General features: G+C 40.8%; 1 protein-coding gene across 2 annotated transcripts in view; it reads right to left on the bottom strand.

Annotated features, from left to right (window-relative positions):
• ATP8A1 (ATPase phospholipid transporting 8A1) overlaps positions 1-17,830 on the bottom strand; it is a 215,409-nt gene that overhangs the window by 61,133 nt on the left and 136,446 nt on the right. For both annotated transcript variants that reach the window (XM_006209780.4, XM_072944648.1), the window contains exon 24: positions 8,384-8,556. In XM_006209780.4, coding sequence (XP_006209842.1) covers positions 8,384-8,556 — 173 coding nt within the window. The remainder of the gene's footprint in view (positions 1-8,383; positions 8,557-17,830) is intronic.

Raw genomic sequence — 17,830 nt, 5'->3', positions numbered from 1 at the left:
TTTTTGTTCCAGGAAGAATACCACAGGCAGAACTGAGAAGGGAGCTGGATTAGAAGATATTCGCCATGTCTATACCCAGCAGAGAATCAATATGCAGAACACACAAAGAATTCTTGTACATATACAGGAAAAATATACAGGAAACCCAATGGAAAGCTCTGTATCCGGAGCCTTCTTCAATGTGCTACTTTTTCTCATAGCAAGTGTTACCATTGACTTTATGTCTGTCTGAAATGTAATAAAATCAATTATACTCACTCATATACACAGCATTTACTGCCTTTTGTATGCATCTGTGTGTTTATTTTACTGAATAACAGCTACAATGTGAAGGCATGGATCATTTTTTTCTTGTTGTTCATTGTTCTATTTATGGCACATAACAGGTGCTTCAAAAACAGCCTTGAATGAATGAATGAAAGAAAAAAAGAAAGAATGAATGAATGTACTTCAAAAGCAGAAATCCAGAGGGTTAAACAGTTAAATAAAGAGCTATTCAATCTCCCAAGTATTCACAGAAACGAAAATCAAAACAAGGTGCCACTTTTTAAACATCAAATTGTCAAAGTTGTAAAAGGAAGAATGTTAAGTGTCAGTATGAAGGTAGGGAGACAGCAACCTTCCTACATGGATCTGGGAGTACATACTAGCGCAGCTGTTTGAGCAATGAGATAATTCTGATAATTCGGATTGAACTGAAATATATATTCCACAGCCAAGCATTCCCATTCCTAAGTAGATATCCTAGAAAAACACTTGCGTGGGTACACAGGATATTCATTTCGGCACTTCCCATGGTAGCAAAGATTGAGGGGCAATTTATGTGTCTATCACTACAAGAACAGATGAATAAAGTGGTGTATATATGAAGACATAAACTTGTTCTATACATGGTAACATGGAGAGATCTCAAAAACATGTAGAAAGATTAAAAAAAAGGCAAAAAATTATGCTGATATATTATTATAAATAGGCATCTATCCCCCAATTCAAATCACATTTAACAATATTATGCATTTTTCATAGCTACACAGCTATACACATAAAGTATGGCAGACGGACGGGAACCTATTAAATACCTAAGAATGTCTGCCTAAAGAGGAGTGAAAAGAAAGTGACTGGGGATAAAGGGCAAACACTAAAACAATGCATAAAAATCCAAGAACTTCATTTAGTTCGAGGTTCTATGGTGCTTCCCGCTTAGGGAGAAGGCTAGCTTGCACATCTTCCAGCCTGATTCCTTTGCCTCCCTGGTCCTCTAGCACCTTGCAGGTACTTCCCCCTAGAACAGAGGGAAGGCACAGGGGTGACAGAGCAGGATGCATGTATATGGTCCTAGGTTTATAATATATCTGTTGCTATTTTTTTAATTCTTTTTTAAAAAATTGAAGTATAATTGATTTACACTGTTGTGTTAGTTTCTGGTGTACAGCACAGTGATTCAGTTTTACACATATATTTATAAAACAGGTTATTACAGTATACTGAATATAATTCCCTGTGCTATACAGTAGGACCTTGGTGTTTATCTACTTAATATATCTTAGTGTGTATCTGCTAATTTCAAACTCCTAATTTATCCTTCCTCCCAACCCTTTCCCCTTTGGTAACCATAAGTTTGTTTTCTATGTCTGTGAGTCTTCTTCATATTTTGCAAATAAGTTCCTTTGTGTCATCTTTTTAGATTCCACATATAAGTGATATCATATGACATTTGTCTTTCTCTGACGGACTTCACTTTCTTTGGTAACTTTCAGGTGCTCCCATGGTGCTGCAAGTGGTATTATTTCACTCTTTTTTTTACGGCTGTATCCCTTGCTATTGACACCTCAGTTTAAAACCAACTGACTTCAGGAAACAGCCACATTTATGGATTTGTTTTGAATCCAAGGGCACAGAAAAATTTAACGGGGATGCCAGACTGTGCAGCTGTCCCAACAGAAAGAATGTCAGTCATTTTTGAGGAATCATGAAGGAAGGGAAACATGCCAGGTGAGGAGAGATGGTCACGTGTCTCAGTTCTCAAGAAAAGAAAAGAACGCGTCTGTAAGTAACAGACTAGAAGTCCGGGGTGAACTCCATCAATATTCTGGGAAAAGTTTTGTCAGAACTGACTCCCTCTACTGTTCGTTCATGAGCCACAGAGTCCATTACAGGGGATGGCTGACTACGGCCTCCGGGGCAAATCTGGGCAGCATCCTACTTTTACATAAAGACTTACAGGGTCACAGCCACACCCATTCATCTGCGTAGTGCCTGTTGCTGCTTCCAAGCTGCAACATCAGAGTTAAGTAGCTGTGACAGAGGCTGGCCCATAAGCCTAAAATATTTACTCTCTGATTTCTTTGCAGAAAAAGTTTGCCACTTGCTGTATAAAATACTCCCTCTTGGAAATGCCATCTGGCACCATCGCTTCTTTCATGTCTCAATATAAAGCCTGTCGTTTTATGGCTGTGTCTGGTTTCTTTAACTGCCCTCTTGGCAATATACCTTTTGTTTTCCAAGACCATCTTCTCCTAGGATGCTGTCTCTCCTTTCTCTTCGCTCTGTGCCCTGCAGCGTCCAGGCAGCCACGATCTGCTGTTCTGCCTGATCTCGACTCCTGGAATTCTAGCCTGGCTCAAGACGCCAAACCTTTAACTTGCCCTAAGCAGCGATGGCTCAGATAGGCTTATTAACAAGTGGGTCATCACTAGAAACCATCCAGGGTTCAAGGGAACCAGTTACACCAAACTAACTCTGCTTCCCTTTCCCGGATAAGCCGATCCCCAGTCTGGCAGATCAGAGAACTGCTGTAGGTTCCACATCCCATGTCCTTCGCAAACCGGAAAATGAAGTCATCTCACTCCATCACTGGAGAAATGAAGGAGAATGCGAAGCCATCTCTCAGGTGGCTGTGCACGTGACCGAGGAACATATTAGAGTGATTTACTGATTTATGTAAAGTTTCAGGGAGGCCTTTAGTGGAAGGCTGCAGAGCTCTGTACTTCTGACTGCTGAACAGAAAAGAATCCTAAAGAATTTGAATGTAGTTATGGAAGAGGTATTTGCTTACTCCAAGTGAGCAAGATACAAAACAGAAAGAAATTTTAATAACTAAGACAGAACTTAAGAGGGATGGTGATGGAAATCAAGACAGCAGTTATCCTTGTGGGGATAATAAAATAAAGGAGGCATGAGGGGGCTTCTGGGGTGCTGGTCATGTTTGTGTGCTTGATAAGGCAGTATGCTCACTTTGTGAAAATTCACTGAGATTTACACTCATGTGTGATCAGAATTATATAACCTGAAGTTCTAATTCGTGTATGTGTGTATGTGTGTGTGTGTGTGTGTGTGTGTAGGTGATGGAGGTTTATGTAAACTGAGTCATCTGTGAAACTGTATAATATTGAATTACAGTGAGATTCTATAGCATTTAGATTCCTCATAAATTTTTAGATACTTTACTGTCCAATAAGGACTTCCCTGATCGTGTACATCATAACTGGCTACCAGGCTGTCATGTGGCCATGCGGCTCCTTTAACATTACTCGGCACAGGCAGAACCGCAAATGAGATGGACAGGGCTGAGCAACTTATTATTATATTAAAGCAAAAATGGGTATTTTATGAAGTATTAAAATTTCTTCAGTGTGTCCTCTTTTAGCCATATATGTATGAAATAAATCTTCTCTCAACATTTCCAACATTTATTCATATTTTCTTGGAAGCAAATATAAGGTTGACATTCATTAAGAGTTTGTAAGTCTTCTCAAAGCCAAACATCTGCTTGGTATCCAGTGGTGTTCATAAACTTTCTTCTTTAAAGGAATGTCTGTTGAGCATTTATTAGCTTCATTTGTGCTTTATGACTATCCTTTAAGTAGAACATTTATTTAGAGAAATCCCTTATTTAAGACAGTCCCAAAAGATTCAAGAAGTAGACCTGACTTGACCCTTTACTTAACATACTCACGCTATGACAAAAAGTATTCAAGGTGTCCCCTTAGACCTCTTCTTGGAGGGCCCCTCGATTGAACTAAGGTGAAAGGTTTTGCCTGGAATGTCGCTCCCGAGTGACGACACTCATCGGAGTCAAGTGTTTTTTTACGCACGATGGGGAAAATGGCCCAGAAGGGGCTTACACTTTGATTAGAGATGTTGCAAGTAGGGAAAAATGCTGACTTCAATTTAACTTCTGCTTTTCAGAAGACATGAGTACATAAATTATGTAGAAGAACGGTGATTACCAGACAGTCTAAAAGCTTGGAGGCTCTAGGCCAATTTTCAACCAACTGTCACAGAATGTAAGTTTCAAAATATGTTTAAACTACACTGACAACTACAGAAAAAAATGTAGAATTCTTTGAAAGGCTGAAGTATGTGAACTGACGAGGATCTCAGAAACCACATGCTACTTAACACACAGCTACTCCACTGCAGTGTCCCCACTCTCTTCTGGAGGGAATATTAAAAGAGGCAGGACAGATGCTTCCCTGAATTAAGCTGATCCAAGCAGTAGACGACTCCTCCCAGCACAGAGCGGCCAACAGAATTAGGGTTCACCTCAAAACTGAAAGGGCTGGGAGAGGGCCTGTGGCCCAGTGGCTTTCAAGCTGGAAGGAGCTAACCCAGGAAGGGTGCGTGCATGGGTTTCCCACCTCTCTATGCCAGAGAAGCTCCAGTCTTAACTGCCGAGGACATCCAGCCTTCCTGGAGGATCTGAATCGCTGCTATATGCCAAGCTCTTAATCGAATAGGTCACAAAACCAAGGCCAGAGAGATTCCAAAGTGCAAGAGAGGTAAAGTGAGAAGAGGAATTCCATGAATCCCCAGCTAAAGCACCATTGTACCAATCACACAAGCTGTAAGACCTCAGCGCATAAATGCGGGCAGCTGAGATGAGAAATTATTTATCTGGTCCAGTTAGTGTGCAGAATAGCTCTGTTTTAGCCGTGTACACAAATCATCACTCTTGCGAGGCTCCCCCACCTCTATCTGTCCAAGGAGTTTCAGGGAGTCTGTGAGGTCCTTAAAGGGGTGCGTTCAATTTTCCATGTTTGTGTAAAATTGGTCCACAGCTTTCATTTGTTCGTCAAAAGTATCTGTGATCACACCAAACTGTAAGAATCGGTGTACTTGAAGAAGGGAACAAAAGAGGACCACAAAAGGAGTGGTTCAATGTCTATAACTTGAAGAACTTACCCAAAACTCCCTTAACAAAAGATGCACGCTTCCTATTAAACCACTCAGGTTACACAGGTAAATTCGCACAGAGGTAAAAACAAAACCTGCGTGGTATATATGAAAATGTGGTGCTTGGTAGACTGATAAAAACAGATTTTATTTTACTTCTTGGGTTTTACATACTTGGAAGAATTATTTGAGGTATAACACGCAAACTTCACTTTGTAAACCAAAACCAGGACTCCAAAGCCCTGAATAATTTTGGGGTGAGGGGATTATTCCTGTCTCTGAGTATTCCCTTTGGAAAACGAGGGTGAGTAAGAGATGGAATGACAACTGACGGAGAACAACTGTGTCTTTCAATTCAACTGCAGACTCTTCAGGGAAAACTCTCATCTTATAACTGTGTCAATTAGGCAAACACTGAAAACCGCCTCCTGCCCTCTATGCTGATAATGTCAGGGAAGAAAGTGGCTGATGTAATCCTGAGGATGGAACTAATATCCAGAGCGCCATTACCCACTGAGGGGAGGCTGTCCCCGACTCCCACTCTGGCTACAGCAGAGAAGACGGCACAGAAGAACAGATTCTGAATTATCTTCAAGGGGGGACTGATGAGAAATAAATTGTAAAGTGGTTTGTGGGGAAAACCCATAAAGCCAGAATGAACAGAAACGAATTTGGGAAAACAGTGCCGTACTGTATTTTGAGATAATATTCAATGTTTATCTGGAGCACTTATTATAATGGAGTAAAATAGAGAATTTCCTGAGACTGGGAGATTGCAATCATCTGAGACACCAGGAGTGATGCCTGAATTTAACTGTAAGGAATGATATGCAGAATTGCCCACCTATTCCTCGCTAGTGACAGAAGCATTATTGTGGAAATGATGCTTCGAGGTCAGGAAAGGAGATGACAAGAAGACAGTCTGTGCCGATAGTTAAATGCCAAGAGGCACCAGGCCAAGAAGGTGCACAGGCATAAACCGGGCAGTGGCACTGATATAATTATGGGATTAGACGAATTCTCAAAGCCAGACCGGAGGCTGAACCACAGTCCTTAGGGGAAAAGAGAGAATATGAAGGTAATTAGAAGAAAAAAGTAGAGGAAAGCTATTTTACTTTAAAAAAAACAAACCCTTAAAACTCTAAATAAAACTCAGTGTCTGCACAGGGACCTTCACAGTCCTCAAACATGCATAAAACAGGACGGAGGGAGGAAGGGGCCACACACATCTTTCTAAGCTCAGTGTCAGAGCTGGGCCGCACGTGCAGCGCGTGATTCCCGCCCAGGGGCCTGGGACCTGGAGGAGCCCCGAGGTCCTGGGACTTGTGAGCATCCAGAACAAGGATCTCACGAAGGAATTTCACAAGCTCAGAACACATTTTTTCTCCCTTGACTCTGCTTTCTAGTTTCTCTCTCCCTCTGCTATTGTTTAATTTTGTGGTTCAACTTTTTGAAGAATGGTGGGAGGGACTGTGTTAAGCAATGCTCTAAGAATGAGGCTCGGCTGCGGTGACAATCGGCCTCCCACATCTTTCAAACCAATTGTGATTCTGCTTAAAACAAAAGGCAGACAGAAACACGAAGCAGCACAGGCAGACAGTCTTATTCACCCTCGTCTGTGCAGCATTTACACTCAGCACACAGTAGGCACAGAGCAGACGCTGGCTCCATGGAGCTGGTCATTTTATCTAAACAGCTCTGTGTTCTGTTCTGTTTCCAAATCAGAGCCAGCAGTCATATCACCTAATGTGCTTTCGGGCAATCTTTCGTTGATCCTTGTGATCCCATTAACAGAAGTGATTAAACAACCAAGTCTGACACAAAATTGTCCTGATGGAGGAGTATCAGAGCTGAACGTGACTAAGACTTGGTCGAGAGATTAGCAAGGAAACAAGAAAAGCCACTGGGAAAGCAGATTTTAAAAATCATCAGTATCCTCTTTTTAAACGAGACAGTTAAGATACATAATTTCCCATTTTTTCCTCACGGTTAAGCAGAGTCTGATTCTTACTAATACTAAGTATCCATATGACATATTGCCTAAAAGCTTTATAGTAACAGTATTTATCAATACATGTCACAGAGAAGAAAAATTAAATGACTGACTGAAATAATTAGATTACTAGGAGTAATAAGCAACTCTTACTGCTCTGAATATAATACAAGTTTATAGGCTGAAAAGGTACTTACCAAGGATACTTCTTAAGTATGGTTTAAACAATATTTCACAAAGCATTATTTCAACTAAAATTTAGGAAATAGCTATAAGGCAGGACTTATAAATGTGGAGACCACATCATATACAGGATATTTAAGTAAATCAAGCCCTGACCCAAAAAAGGCTTTAAAAAGTGTAAGACTCTTTTATTAATAAATATTTTAAAAGAAAAAAAAATAAAAGCAACAGTACAGTTTTAAAGATAATGTTAAAAGCACAGATTCTGAGAAATTCTTCAGAAGCCCTACTAACATGTCATCTCCCATGCAGAGAAAGCAACTTGAGAAACTGCTTACACCTTACACCTAGTCTGGCCAGCTGGTAAGGTTCAGTAAGTGGGTGGCAAAGAGGAAGAGCAGAAGGGAAGAGACTGGGCATAGTCATGAATATACTTTAAATTTTAGGAAGACATAGGGAAGATTCTTTCATGAGAAATTCAGGAAGGACTGGAGGTAAATGATTCACAAAAATACAATTCAGTGGAGTAGGCCGTGATAACTCAATTTAGGGTATAGGCACTATTACAGATTAGAGGGCAGAAGACTGTAAGGTCAATAAATAGCCTTCAGAAAAATGCTCAGCTCCTTGGAAGATGACTTAGTTGGTGCCTCCCATCACGCATTCTCCTAAAATAAGACCAAGTAACAGAATCAAAGATTTAAGTGTAGAAGACAGAACCTTTACAGAAGTAACCCTGGATTTGCAGATACAGAAATGCAGGTAAATGATCAATCTGAGACACAGAAAATGGCGAGCCACCTGCCTACTCAAATTATGAACAATAACTATTAATGATTGCTAGGGCTTACCTTCAAAACGTGGCTAATAAATTCTACCCCAATTTGTCAGCCCTGAGTATTGAGTGAATGAATTCATAAACAGCTGACATTTACAAGTTCTGGGGAGAACAACCTCCAGGAACTTTAAACACCAAGAACTTAGGATCATGTTGCTCTTTACTGAAATCTGACGACATGACTGGGAACCTACCTGCAGCAAATCACAGCTTTGCACGACAAAGCCAAGTCCAGGAAATACTGGCGCACTCCAAAGGTTAAGGCGTACTTGAGGGTCTTCCCGTCGATGATGAGAGCAAAGTCGTTCTCCTTCCGAAGGGCGTCACCTAGTGTAGTGCAGTGACGGCTGAGAGTTTCCCTCGTTGCCTGTAAAATTAAACAAAAAACACCCTCAACATCTACTCCCATTTGTTCTGCAAAGATGCCTTCAGGATGTTCGGCAACTATGTTGAGTTATTTTTAGTGCCTTTTATGTTTCAAATTGCTTTCACAAACCTCCACTTATTTGATTCTCACAAAAGCCCCTCGAAGGAGATTGGACAAACATTATCAGAAAAGAAAAAAAAAAAGTAAATTACTCCCTTTAAAGTCACACCTCTGTTCCGAGCAGGGTCAGGACTAGATTATATGTCACCCATGGCCCTGCCATCTTTGCTCACGATTTCAACCGCACAATCACAATCTCGCAAAAACATATTCAGTAAATTATCTTGTTAATGCACCACAACACTGAACTAGTCAAAATTGCTTAGCTATGAACCAAGGGGAAACATCAGGGAATATAATTTAAATAATTTATGGGTATTATTTCAGAAATACTCAATGCGACGGAAACTTTAATTCCTAGTAACCGAGAGGAGGAAATGCAGTATCTGTAATCTCTTGCCACTTCATGGATTGGCATCTATAACTTTAATCATGATTTCACGAGGTGCTGTGTTTCAGTTGGGGCTGGTGACATGTGGCCTAGTAATCTTGACGGACTGGATAAAAGAACCTCCTCCATCAATGAAGAGTTCACTTTCAGGCACAATAAAAACCTCAACGTCAAGGAACGCTTTGTTCACCTCCAGGCTGCAGAGGGGCCATATCTGTCTCCCTCTGTGAAGAACCACTGCTTTCCCAGCTCTTCAAAGGCAAAAAGTTTCAAGATACTTAGTTTTTCTCCCCAAATCCTGTAGACTCTTCCTATAACCTAATACAGTCAGCTTCTTATTTCAACAGAGCCCCAACATTGCCAAGAAACACAACATGAGCTTTGCACAAGGAAATATAAGAAACAACTATTGGAAGCTTTGTTCTGAGTGCTAGACTCTGAGCTGGTAGCTATTTATATAATAAACACAAATCTATATTTATATAATAAAAGATATCTATAATAAAATAATACTTACATACTAATTTTTGTTATAGTCAAGGGAGATACAAGTATTGTTCCAATTTAAGACTGTGGTACACTTTATGTGAGTTAGCCTCACAAACAGGGATGCAAAGGTAGAGATGATTAAAATTTTATATTGGGGATTTTTGAAGGTGTTTCTGCATTTGTATTTCAAATGTGGTTCACACTATGGTCTGGAATTTCAGAATCTGTTCATCAGAATAATAGAACCGTGTTGTACTGTAAAGTAAGACTGCCCAAACTTCCCAACACTGGAAATTCATTTAACACTTCCCCTGTTCCTTGTTACAGTGACATGGAGGACCACCACATAGCAGCATTCTTTGCAAAATTTTCTGTTCACACTTTACATCAGTGGGGAAAAAAGCTGTTTTAATTTACAGGCCTCCCCCTCCCATTTCTGGTTGGAAATTTTTGGTCCAAGAGGACTTTAAGAAAAAGAGGTGAAAAATGTCAGTAAAATTCTGCAAGCAAAACTGATCAATGACTACCCATCGTAGATTACCCTGGATTGTCTTAAAAGCAAATTCCCATGGGTGAAATGAAAGAGCAAGCAAATTAATGAACTGATGAAAAATAAAAATAAAACAATATTTAGCACATACCATGCACTGGTCATGGTTCTGAGGGCTGCACACACAGATACAACACTTGTGACAACCCTATGCAGGAGGCACGACTCTTGTCCCCCTTCTGCAGATGACAAGAGTGAGACTTAGAGTGGAACTTCCTGGGCCACAAATACATGGTTTCTAATTCCAAACTCAGAATTAAATTTCTGTGCTAGCTTGTCTTTCTCTACATAATCCAGCAAAAACAAACCGACAGTACCAGGCACAGCAAATTACAAGATGGAATCCCCACACCCACTCCCTCCGTAGTCTCCCCAGAGCCCTCATCATCTGTCTCTCATCTCGTCTTGACCGCCAACAGAGACTTCTCTCTACAAAACAAATTTGAAACACAAATCATGTCTCCTCTTGCTCCAAATTTTTTCAATGGCTTCCTACTGCTTACCTGATAAAGCCCCAAATCTAAGCCTTACTAACTTCTGTTCACATTTCCCTTCGAACTCTTGACTCCTTCAATTCCCCCTCTCTGGACCCCCCTTTCCTCCTGAAGAGATTCCACTGTCTTTTAAATCGAGTTCATCCTCCCAAGCCCTCCCAGACTCACTCCACGCTACCAAGTCTAATTCACTCTATGCAAGCAAGGCCCTCAGTTCCTCGAGGGGAGGGACAATGCTTAATCTGGTTCCCAGCCACAAGCACAGAGCCTGCAATTACGGATGCTCGGGAAGTACATATTTATGGAATGAGAGCACTGAGACACTCGGACTTCGCCCCACTGGAAGCACTCCATTTCCCCTCTATTATCACTTCTGATTCCAGAGACAGAGAGAGGGTTTGGTCTTCTGTTCTGTGCTCTTTAATTTTCCAGAGAACAAATAATTCCTATTACTTCAACAGTCTTTCCGACCAAGGCCCTGCCCCCTAAAATGCATGCGTGTGGACCTGCGTATCTATTTCCTGCCTGCCTGCCTATCTCCCTATCTAACATTCTACCGATGCACCTATCTTCCTATTCATCCATCCATCCAACCATCCGCCACTCTGTTTTTTAAGCTTTTGCCCAAGTCACTTCTGATCTGAAAACCCAAATGAAACCTGAGATGCACTGCAGGAGGACTTCAAACTTCTTTGCTGCAAAGCAAGACTGAAAGTCAGGTAAAGCCCTGAGTTGTGCAAGCTCCCTCATTAACCAGCCCGTGGGACCCACTCTAACTCCTTCCACTGGTGCCCTCTAACACCTCAAAATATGTTGAGAACTTTTTCGCGGTGTCAGTACCCCTGGGTTTCCTGGGTGATTATCACAGATCCTCAGCAAATCAAAAGGTGCCAGGAGATGTCACAGAGATAACATTTCAGATGGTGAGTCAAGCTCTTCGCACAGTGAATTCTCCCGTCAGCCCACCTGGGGTGCAAGGTAATAACAACAGAAAAGTTTCAAACATTTTCTTATTTTAGTTTATAGTTTTCTTTTGTAAGCAGCTCTGTTGTTGGTGTGCGCTGCCAGTTACATGTTATATTTTACCCTTATTTATACTGCCAGGAGTATTAAATTTTTTTTTTTCCTTATGGAAGTTTATTGCTTCTCCCCTAAGCCTGGGAGCCATACTTTATGGCCATATTGCATTGAAGCTTATCTCCTGTAGCTAGAAATAAATTTATTACTACATTAGCTGTTGCTTTGTTTTCTTTTTGGCTACTGAAGGGGGAAATGTTTCAACATTGAAACTTAGTGACATGTGAAAGTGAAAATACATAAATAAGAAGCTAACTCTGAAAAAGGATACAAGACCACATAGTACAACAAAATAAAGCTCTGTATCTCCTTGTGCTACAAAGTCCGATTTGTGGGCTAAGAGAAAAGGAGTATCTGTTGCCATCATTAGGGACAGTCGGAAGTAAAGGCAGTCTGGGGAGACAGAGGCATGGGGAAAGGCGGGGCTCAGGCACCTGGCCAGGCGGGGATCCAGGGAAGGGAGGGAGCCGCGGAGAAAATGGGATCTGCTGGCACCTCCCACAGCCTGCATCCCACGTGGGTGCTGGAGTCCAGCATTCAGCTCTCCTCTCCGCCCGCACACGCTCATCAGGAGCCCCTCTGTTCTCCCACCACGCTTGCCTGCTGTGCCAGGTCACAGTTCAGTCCACAACCAGCAGTCCTCCTGGGCTCTTAGTCCTGACACTACAGGAGGGAATAAAATCATCTCCCCCTGGGGACAGGCTCTACTCCAGCTCTCCTCTTATCCACGGGTGCCCAGTATGCTGATCTAGGCTTGTACCCACGCTGAGCCGATTCCACTGCTCCCGGAGGCTACTCAGACCTTCTCTTTTCTGCTCGAGACTCCAGCTTTGGCCCCTGTCACTGCAACAAACATCTACCTATTTACTGAGAACATTCATACCGACTTTCCTCTCTCAAAACTTCCCTTTACCTAATCCTCCCTAATCTTAAGTCAGAAGGAAGACCTGGCTTCTTTTCTCACTTCTGTCCCTCCCTGGCATCTTTAGTATCCCCCATTATCACTATTTTTTCCTTTAAGACTACATACTAAAAGCAAGGAACAAATAAACTGAGAAATGTCCCCTTGACTCTACTGTTCCCCAGTCCTCCAGATGACGCAAATACCCCCATCTTATAGATTCTCCGAATACTTGTTTATACTCACACGGTGTAGCATGATGAATAATTGCTTATCTGTTTATATCTCTACTTCCCTTCGGGACTGAGGCCGTTGATAAAGAGATGAAATCAAATCAGCACAAGCTTGGTAATGAAAGAATAACCAAATCATTAGTGATTGGAGAATACCTTGTGAGAAGTGACAGTGGTTTTCTTGTGGGACCATTTTGAGGATTGTTTTTTGCTGCCTGTAAAACTTCTGTGTCATCTTGGATACTCTTAATTAGAGCAATAAATAAAATGTTATTTATTGGGCTTATTTTATTATAGAGGAAATGGAGAACAAAGTGGTGGTTATGATCTAACACTTCCTTCTATCTAGTAGAACATAAATTGCCTGATGAATATAACATAATCAACGCCTAGACAAGCTACTTAGTGCTCAAGCCAGGTTATGTAACAGTGGACGGAGGAGAAGAAACAATAAGTATTTGGTTTATAAGAATCACGCTTGGAAAAGAAAAATAAAAGGAAAGAAAGATGCTTGGCAGATAATCAGGTCAAGTAGAATTCCTCACAAAGATGACTCTGACCGGAAGGTCTTAATGAAGTTCTATTTGAACCTTTGGGGTTCTGCCTGGCAAAATAGATAACATGTTCATAGAATACCTGTTGGGGAGGGGGAAACGTCCCACCCTTCCCTTCTGGAATTCTTTTGACGGGTCTAATAATTAAATTGGCACAAGACAGTTTAACAGGGGGAGGAAAACAAACCAACATACTTACTTCCTATGTATGGAGGTCTCATAGAAATGGCACCTAAGAAGTGGCCAAAGCAGGCAGCTCTTATACTTTTTAGATAAAGAAACGATCAATTTGTGAAGAATTGACAAGACAAAGAAGTTTAAGCTTGGAGTAGTAAATTAGTGAGGAAGTAACAAGGTTTGTTTAAACAGCCCTTGTGGCCCTGAATTCCCTATCTCTGATGATAAGGATGGATGTCTCTCTACCTCCTGATGCAAGGAGGGTAGCTTTCAAATGGGAGATTTATTTCTTGTTTTCTAGGGACAAAGAAGGGTAAGAATGTTCCTCTTGTACTGGCTGCTTGTTAAGTAACTTCAATTCACAATATTCGATATGCCACTCTGGCACATTTTTGGGTGGGTGTCCTGAGCCCCAAAATACCCTTCAAAAAAAAATAAAATAAAATAAAAACAATGATTTTTAAGACATCAGAGACTGGCAGCTTTATGATGATCTTTTTCATTACTTTTACATGACCTTTGGCAAGGAAATCCTTGATAAAAATCATAGAGGGCACCCTAGACAATGAAATCTGATACAATTTTATAGTGAAATAAGTGGAAAGCCCTGACTTGTTTGGAAAGTATCATAGCATGCAAGATGTCGTTTTCATTTTGGCAAAAAACTTTGCTTGGAACAGTCTAAAGAACCAGAGGCCAGATGTGCAAAGAACATGTTAGGCCACCTAAGAACTATGTTTTTGATGGCCCCACATGCAATGCTGCGGAAAGCACCTGCATATAAACGGTCCCTTTCGGCTTCTGGATTTTGATTTTTCTTCCTGATTCCTTTCATGGGTTTACAGGACAGATATTCTTACTTAGGAACATATCCCGGGAACACCCTAGTAGAGAATGTGGAAATATCCCTAAGGAAAGGAAAATTAAAGCCTCTAGCCTTTGACTAGAAAACTAGTCTAGTCCGGCATAACCAGCAGAGATGAGGAGATGAAGTGAAGATCACAGAGAGTCTAAGATGTAACACCTGAATGCTGTGGCTTCCACACCCTGCTTCAGGGCCGCGGATACTTATAGCAACAGAAGAAAATGTGCGATCATTCATCTATACCCCAGAGGGTGTCATCATCAAGGCGAAGCCAAACAGCACAAGTTAAAGGGAAAAAGTATACAGATACATATTTATTTAGTTCCCACTATATGCTGGCGCTTGGGTCTGAACACAGATAAACACTCAGCACTTGTATTTACTCCTGGGAATCTGTTAAAGGTGTGCAGGTCTAGTGATAAACTTATAAGGAGGATTCTATTCCCAGAAAGGGGGAAAAAAAAAGATACCAAAGTTCTGAATTACACTTGGACTTTTGGACACACTATTCAACAATGCACTGCATTGTTCTTGGATTTGCTCTTTTCCTTCACGAGTTCACCACCACTGAAGTGAAATAAGCATACAACTTGGGTTAATGACGAGTCACTTTTGGAAGACACTACTTTCACCCTTGTCAGAATGGACTTAAGTTTATGAAGCCTGCACTTCTTACTTTAGCATGAGCACCACGGGTTTGTTTTCACTTACTTTCCACAAAAAGGGCAAAATGCAACATTATATTATAGGCAAACATCTGTAGGAAACTTGTTGAACAAAGATGGGGACTCCTATGAAATAAGACAACTTGTTGGAGGCTGAGTCCCTGTCAAATAATTTTAAAACTCATCAGCTGACGTGCACAAGTCACCCATTTGTGGCGAGGAAGCAGCCAGCATCGTATAACAAATATGCGACAGTGAAAAAGTGGGGCTTTTGTCGTTAGAAAGTCAAAGTTGGCCATGAGGGCTCACATGATGCTTCTGGGCACTGTTAGATTTGAAGCCAAATGGCGGAGCCAAATGATGAGGCCACACTGTAAAGAACTTAAGTTCCAGAAGCTGAAACATAGCCCATGGCTCAGAACTCAGGGTTTTCCCCAATTTCAGGGGGTTGTAGAAAACAAGCTCATCAAACAGCTCATACCTTCTCTGGAAAGGAAACAGTAAGTGTTTTATTCTGAAAAAAAATTCCTTAGTGATGTGACAGGAAAAAAACTAAATGAGAAATAAGGAGTAGGGTTAACTACCAACAAAAATTCCAAAACACACTTTTGGATCATGTGTTCTAGACAGGCTCAGTGTTCTAGAAAGGACTATAAGCCACGTTACATGAAAAGGTGTCACAGGTAAGTTCATTTCATGGTCTATTCAGAAACTTTTTCACCAGGAGTATATAAATATATTCCAATTTACCTCCTCATTTATTTTTTCATTTGACACGCTCTAGAAGGTGGTAACGTGGCATCAGTATGGCTTGGGTTGAATCACCGCTTTCCCACTTGTGGCCATCTGCCTCCAGGCAGGCTACTTCACTTCTCTGACTCAGATTCTTCTCATTCATTAGACTGCACTAATATCTCTTTTGTAGGGCTATTGTGGTGACAAGATTTGCTAACCCAAGTGTCCTGCCTGGTGCATAGCTCAGAGGTGACATCCAAGAAAACTAGTTTGTTTCCTTCCTCTGACATTAGATCTCATAGAGGTGTCAACACACGAAGAAGGATGGTCTGCAACCTGCCAATCACCGCACAGCAATGGTGCAGTCCAAGTGGGATATCACTGAGATGACTTTCAGCTCCCTTTTGAAATCTCCCTATGGCAAATTTATTTCAGTCTACCCTTTGACCGCTCACACTCAACTCTCCTAGCTGCTACTTCTTCTACATAAAAGTATCTGGAAACCTGTCTTCCCTTAATTACAGAGAAGATGGCATTATCTCCTCTCATATGAGCTCTTGGTAGATGGTAGGAGGACAAATATTTATATAATTCACCTGGACTGTTTTCCTTTATCTCTTGATTTCCATCTCCATCCTGATACAACTCTTGAGCAGAAAATAACCCGAAAGTTACAAACTGACTTCGCATTTCTCTTTTAGTATCTATGTTTTCTGCACAGATGACCACATCAATATCTGTTAGACTTTAAGCTCCCATAAAGAATATAAAATTATATATATATAAATGCAGAGTTACATAAAATAGCCTTATATGCAAATAAGTGCTTCATAAATACTAGGTTGAAAATAAATTATGATAAAGAAAATTTAACGCTATCAACTTAACTTCTTAGGTATTATTTTTAAAAGCAGATAAATAAACTATGGGGTGAAAAAACCTTAGTTTGCCTACTTAGTTTTAATATCTACTATCAGTTAACTTAAAATGTCAAATAACAGGATATATGTAAGAATCTTACACACATTTTTTTTTTAAGCTGTTTTGGTGGTTTGTGGCCCCACCTCATCATCATTTAAAACATGAAATATTTGCAAATTCATGGCCAAATAATGTTTCATTCCTTCTCTATTTTTACACCCTCCAAGTGTTCACACCCTAAAATTACAAATTAACAGAGCATTCCAAGGACACTGTTAGTAACACATTATGACCATATCAAATATGAACAGTGTTAGCACGTTCTTAAAGAGTGAGTTATGACACCCATAAAAGCAGTGCAGATAAGCCATTGGGTATTATTTTTTGACAATGTGTTACTGATTCAGTGGAACACTGGACATTCCACATGCCCCTGTGCAACACATATATCAACCACTCCTGTAGCTACTGCAGGCGATAGTAAGTTGTAAAGCACATATGCCTGAGAGTAAAGAGAAACTATATTTACATACAGTTGGTCCACTTAGTATTCATTCGCGTCAGGATCACTGGCTCTCTTGGACAGTTTTTGACCAAAAAAGTTTGGTGTTTCTAAACTCCCAGGCTCTATTAGAATATAACATTTAAAAACAAATTCATGTAGATCCAAACCAACATAAAGTACTTTTTTCCAAAATGGGTAAAGGCAGACAGAAGGTGAACTCATTAAAACCATATGGTCAAAGAGGTCTTCTAAAACTGCTTCATGGAAGGCAGCCAAGCGAATGCATTTAATCAATACATATTGCTAAATATAACGGAGAGGGAAATTGACAAAAAATGTTCATGCCTGGCTGCTATACAGACATGGCCTTTCTAGGGCTGGAGTAGATATAAAACACTGTAATTGAGGAAATGGTCCAATCTCCCAGTAGGGTCATGCCATCTGAAAAAGGTCAAAGGTTACAAAATGGAAGACGGTCGGAAGAGGAAGTTGCAGCGCTGGGTAAATTGCTCTTGGTCCTGGGATAGAGGTTTGAGATTTGGGATTATGATAGGTTCCATCAGGCAAATTACTCCTTGTGAGGCATCTAGTCTCATT

The sequence above is a fragment of the Vicugna pacos genome, chromosome 2 (assembly GCF_048564905.1).
Source record: "Vicugna pacos chromosome 2, VicPac4, whole genome shotgun sequence".
NCBI classification, from domain to species: domain Eukaryota; kingdom Metazoa; phylum Chordata; class Mammalia; order Artiodactyla; family Camelidae; genus Vicugna; species Vicugna pacos.
Note: the sequence above shows the minus strand (reverse complement) of the source record. Positions and strands in the feature narration are given on the sequence as shown.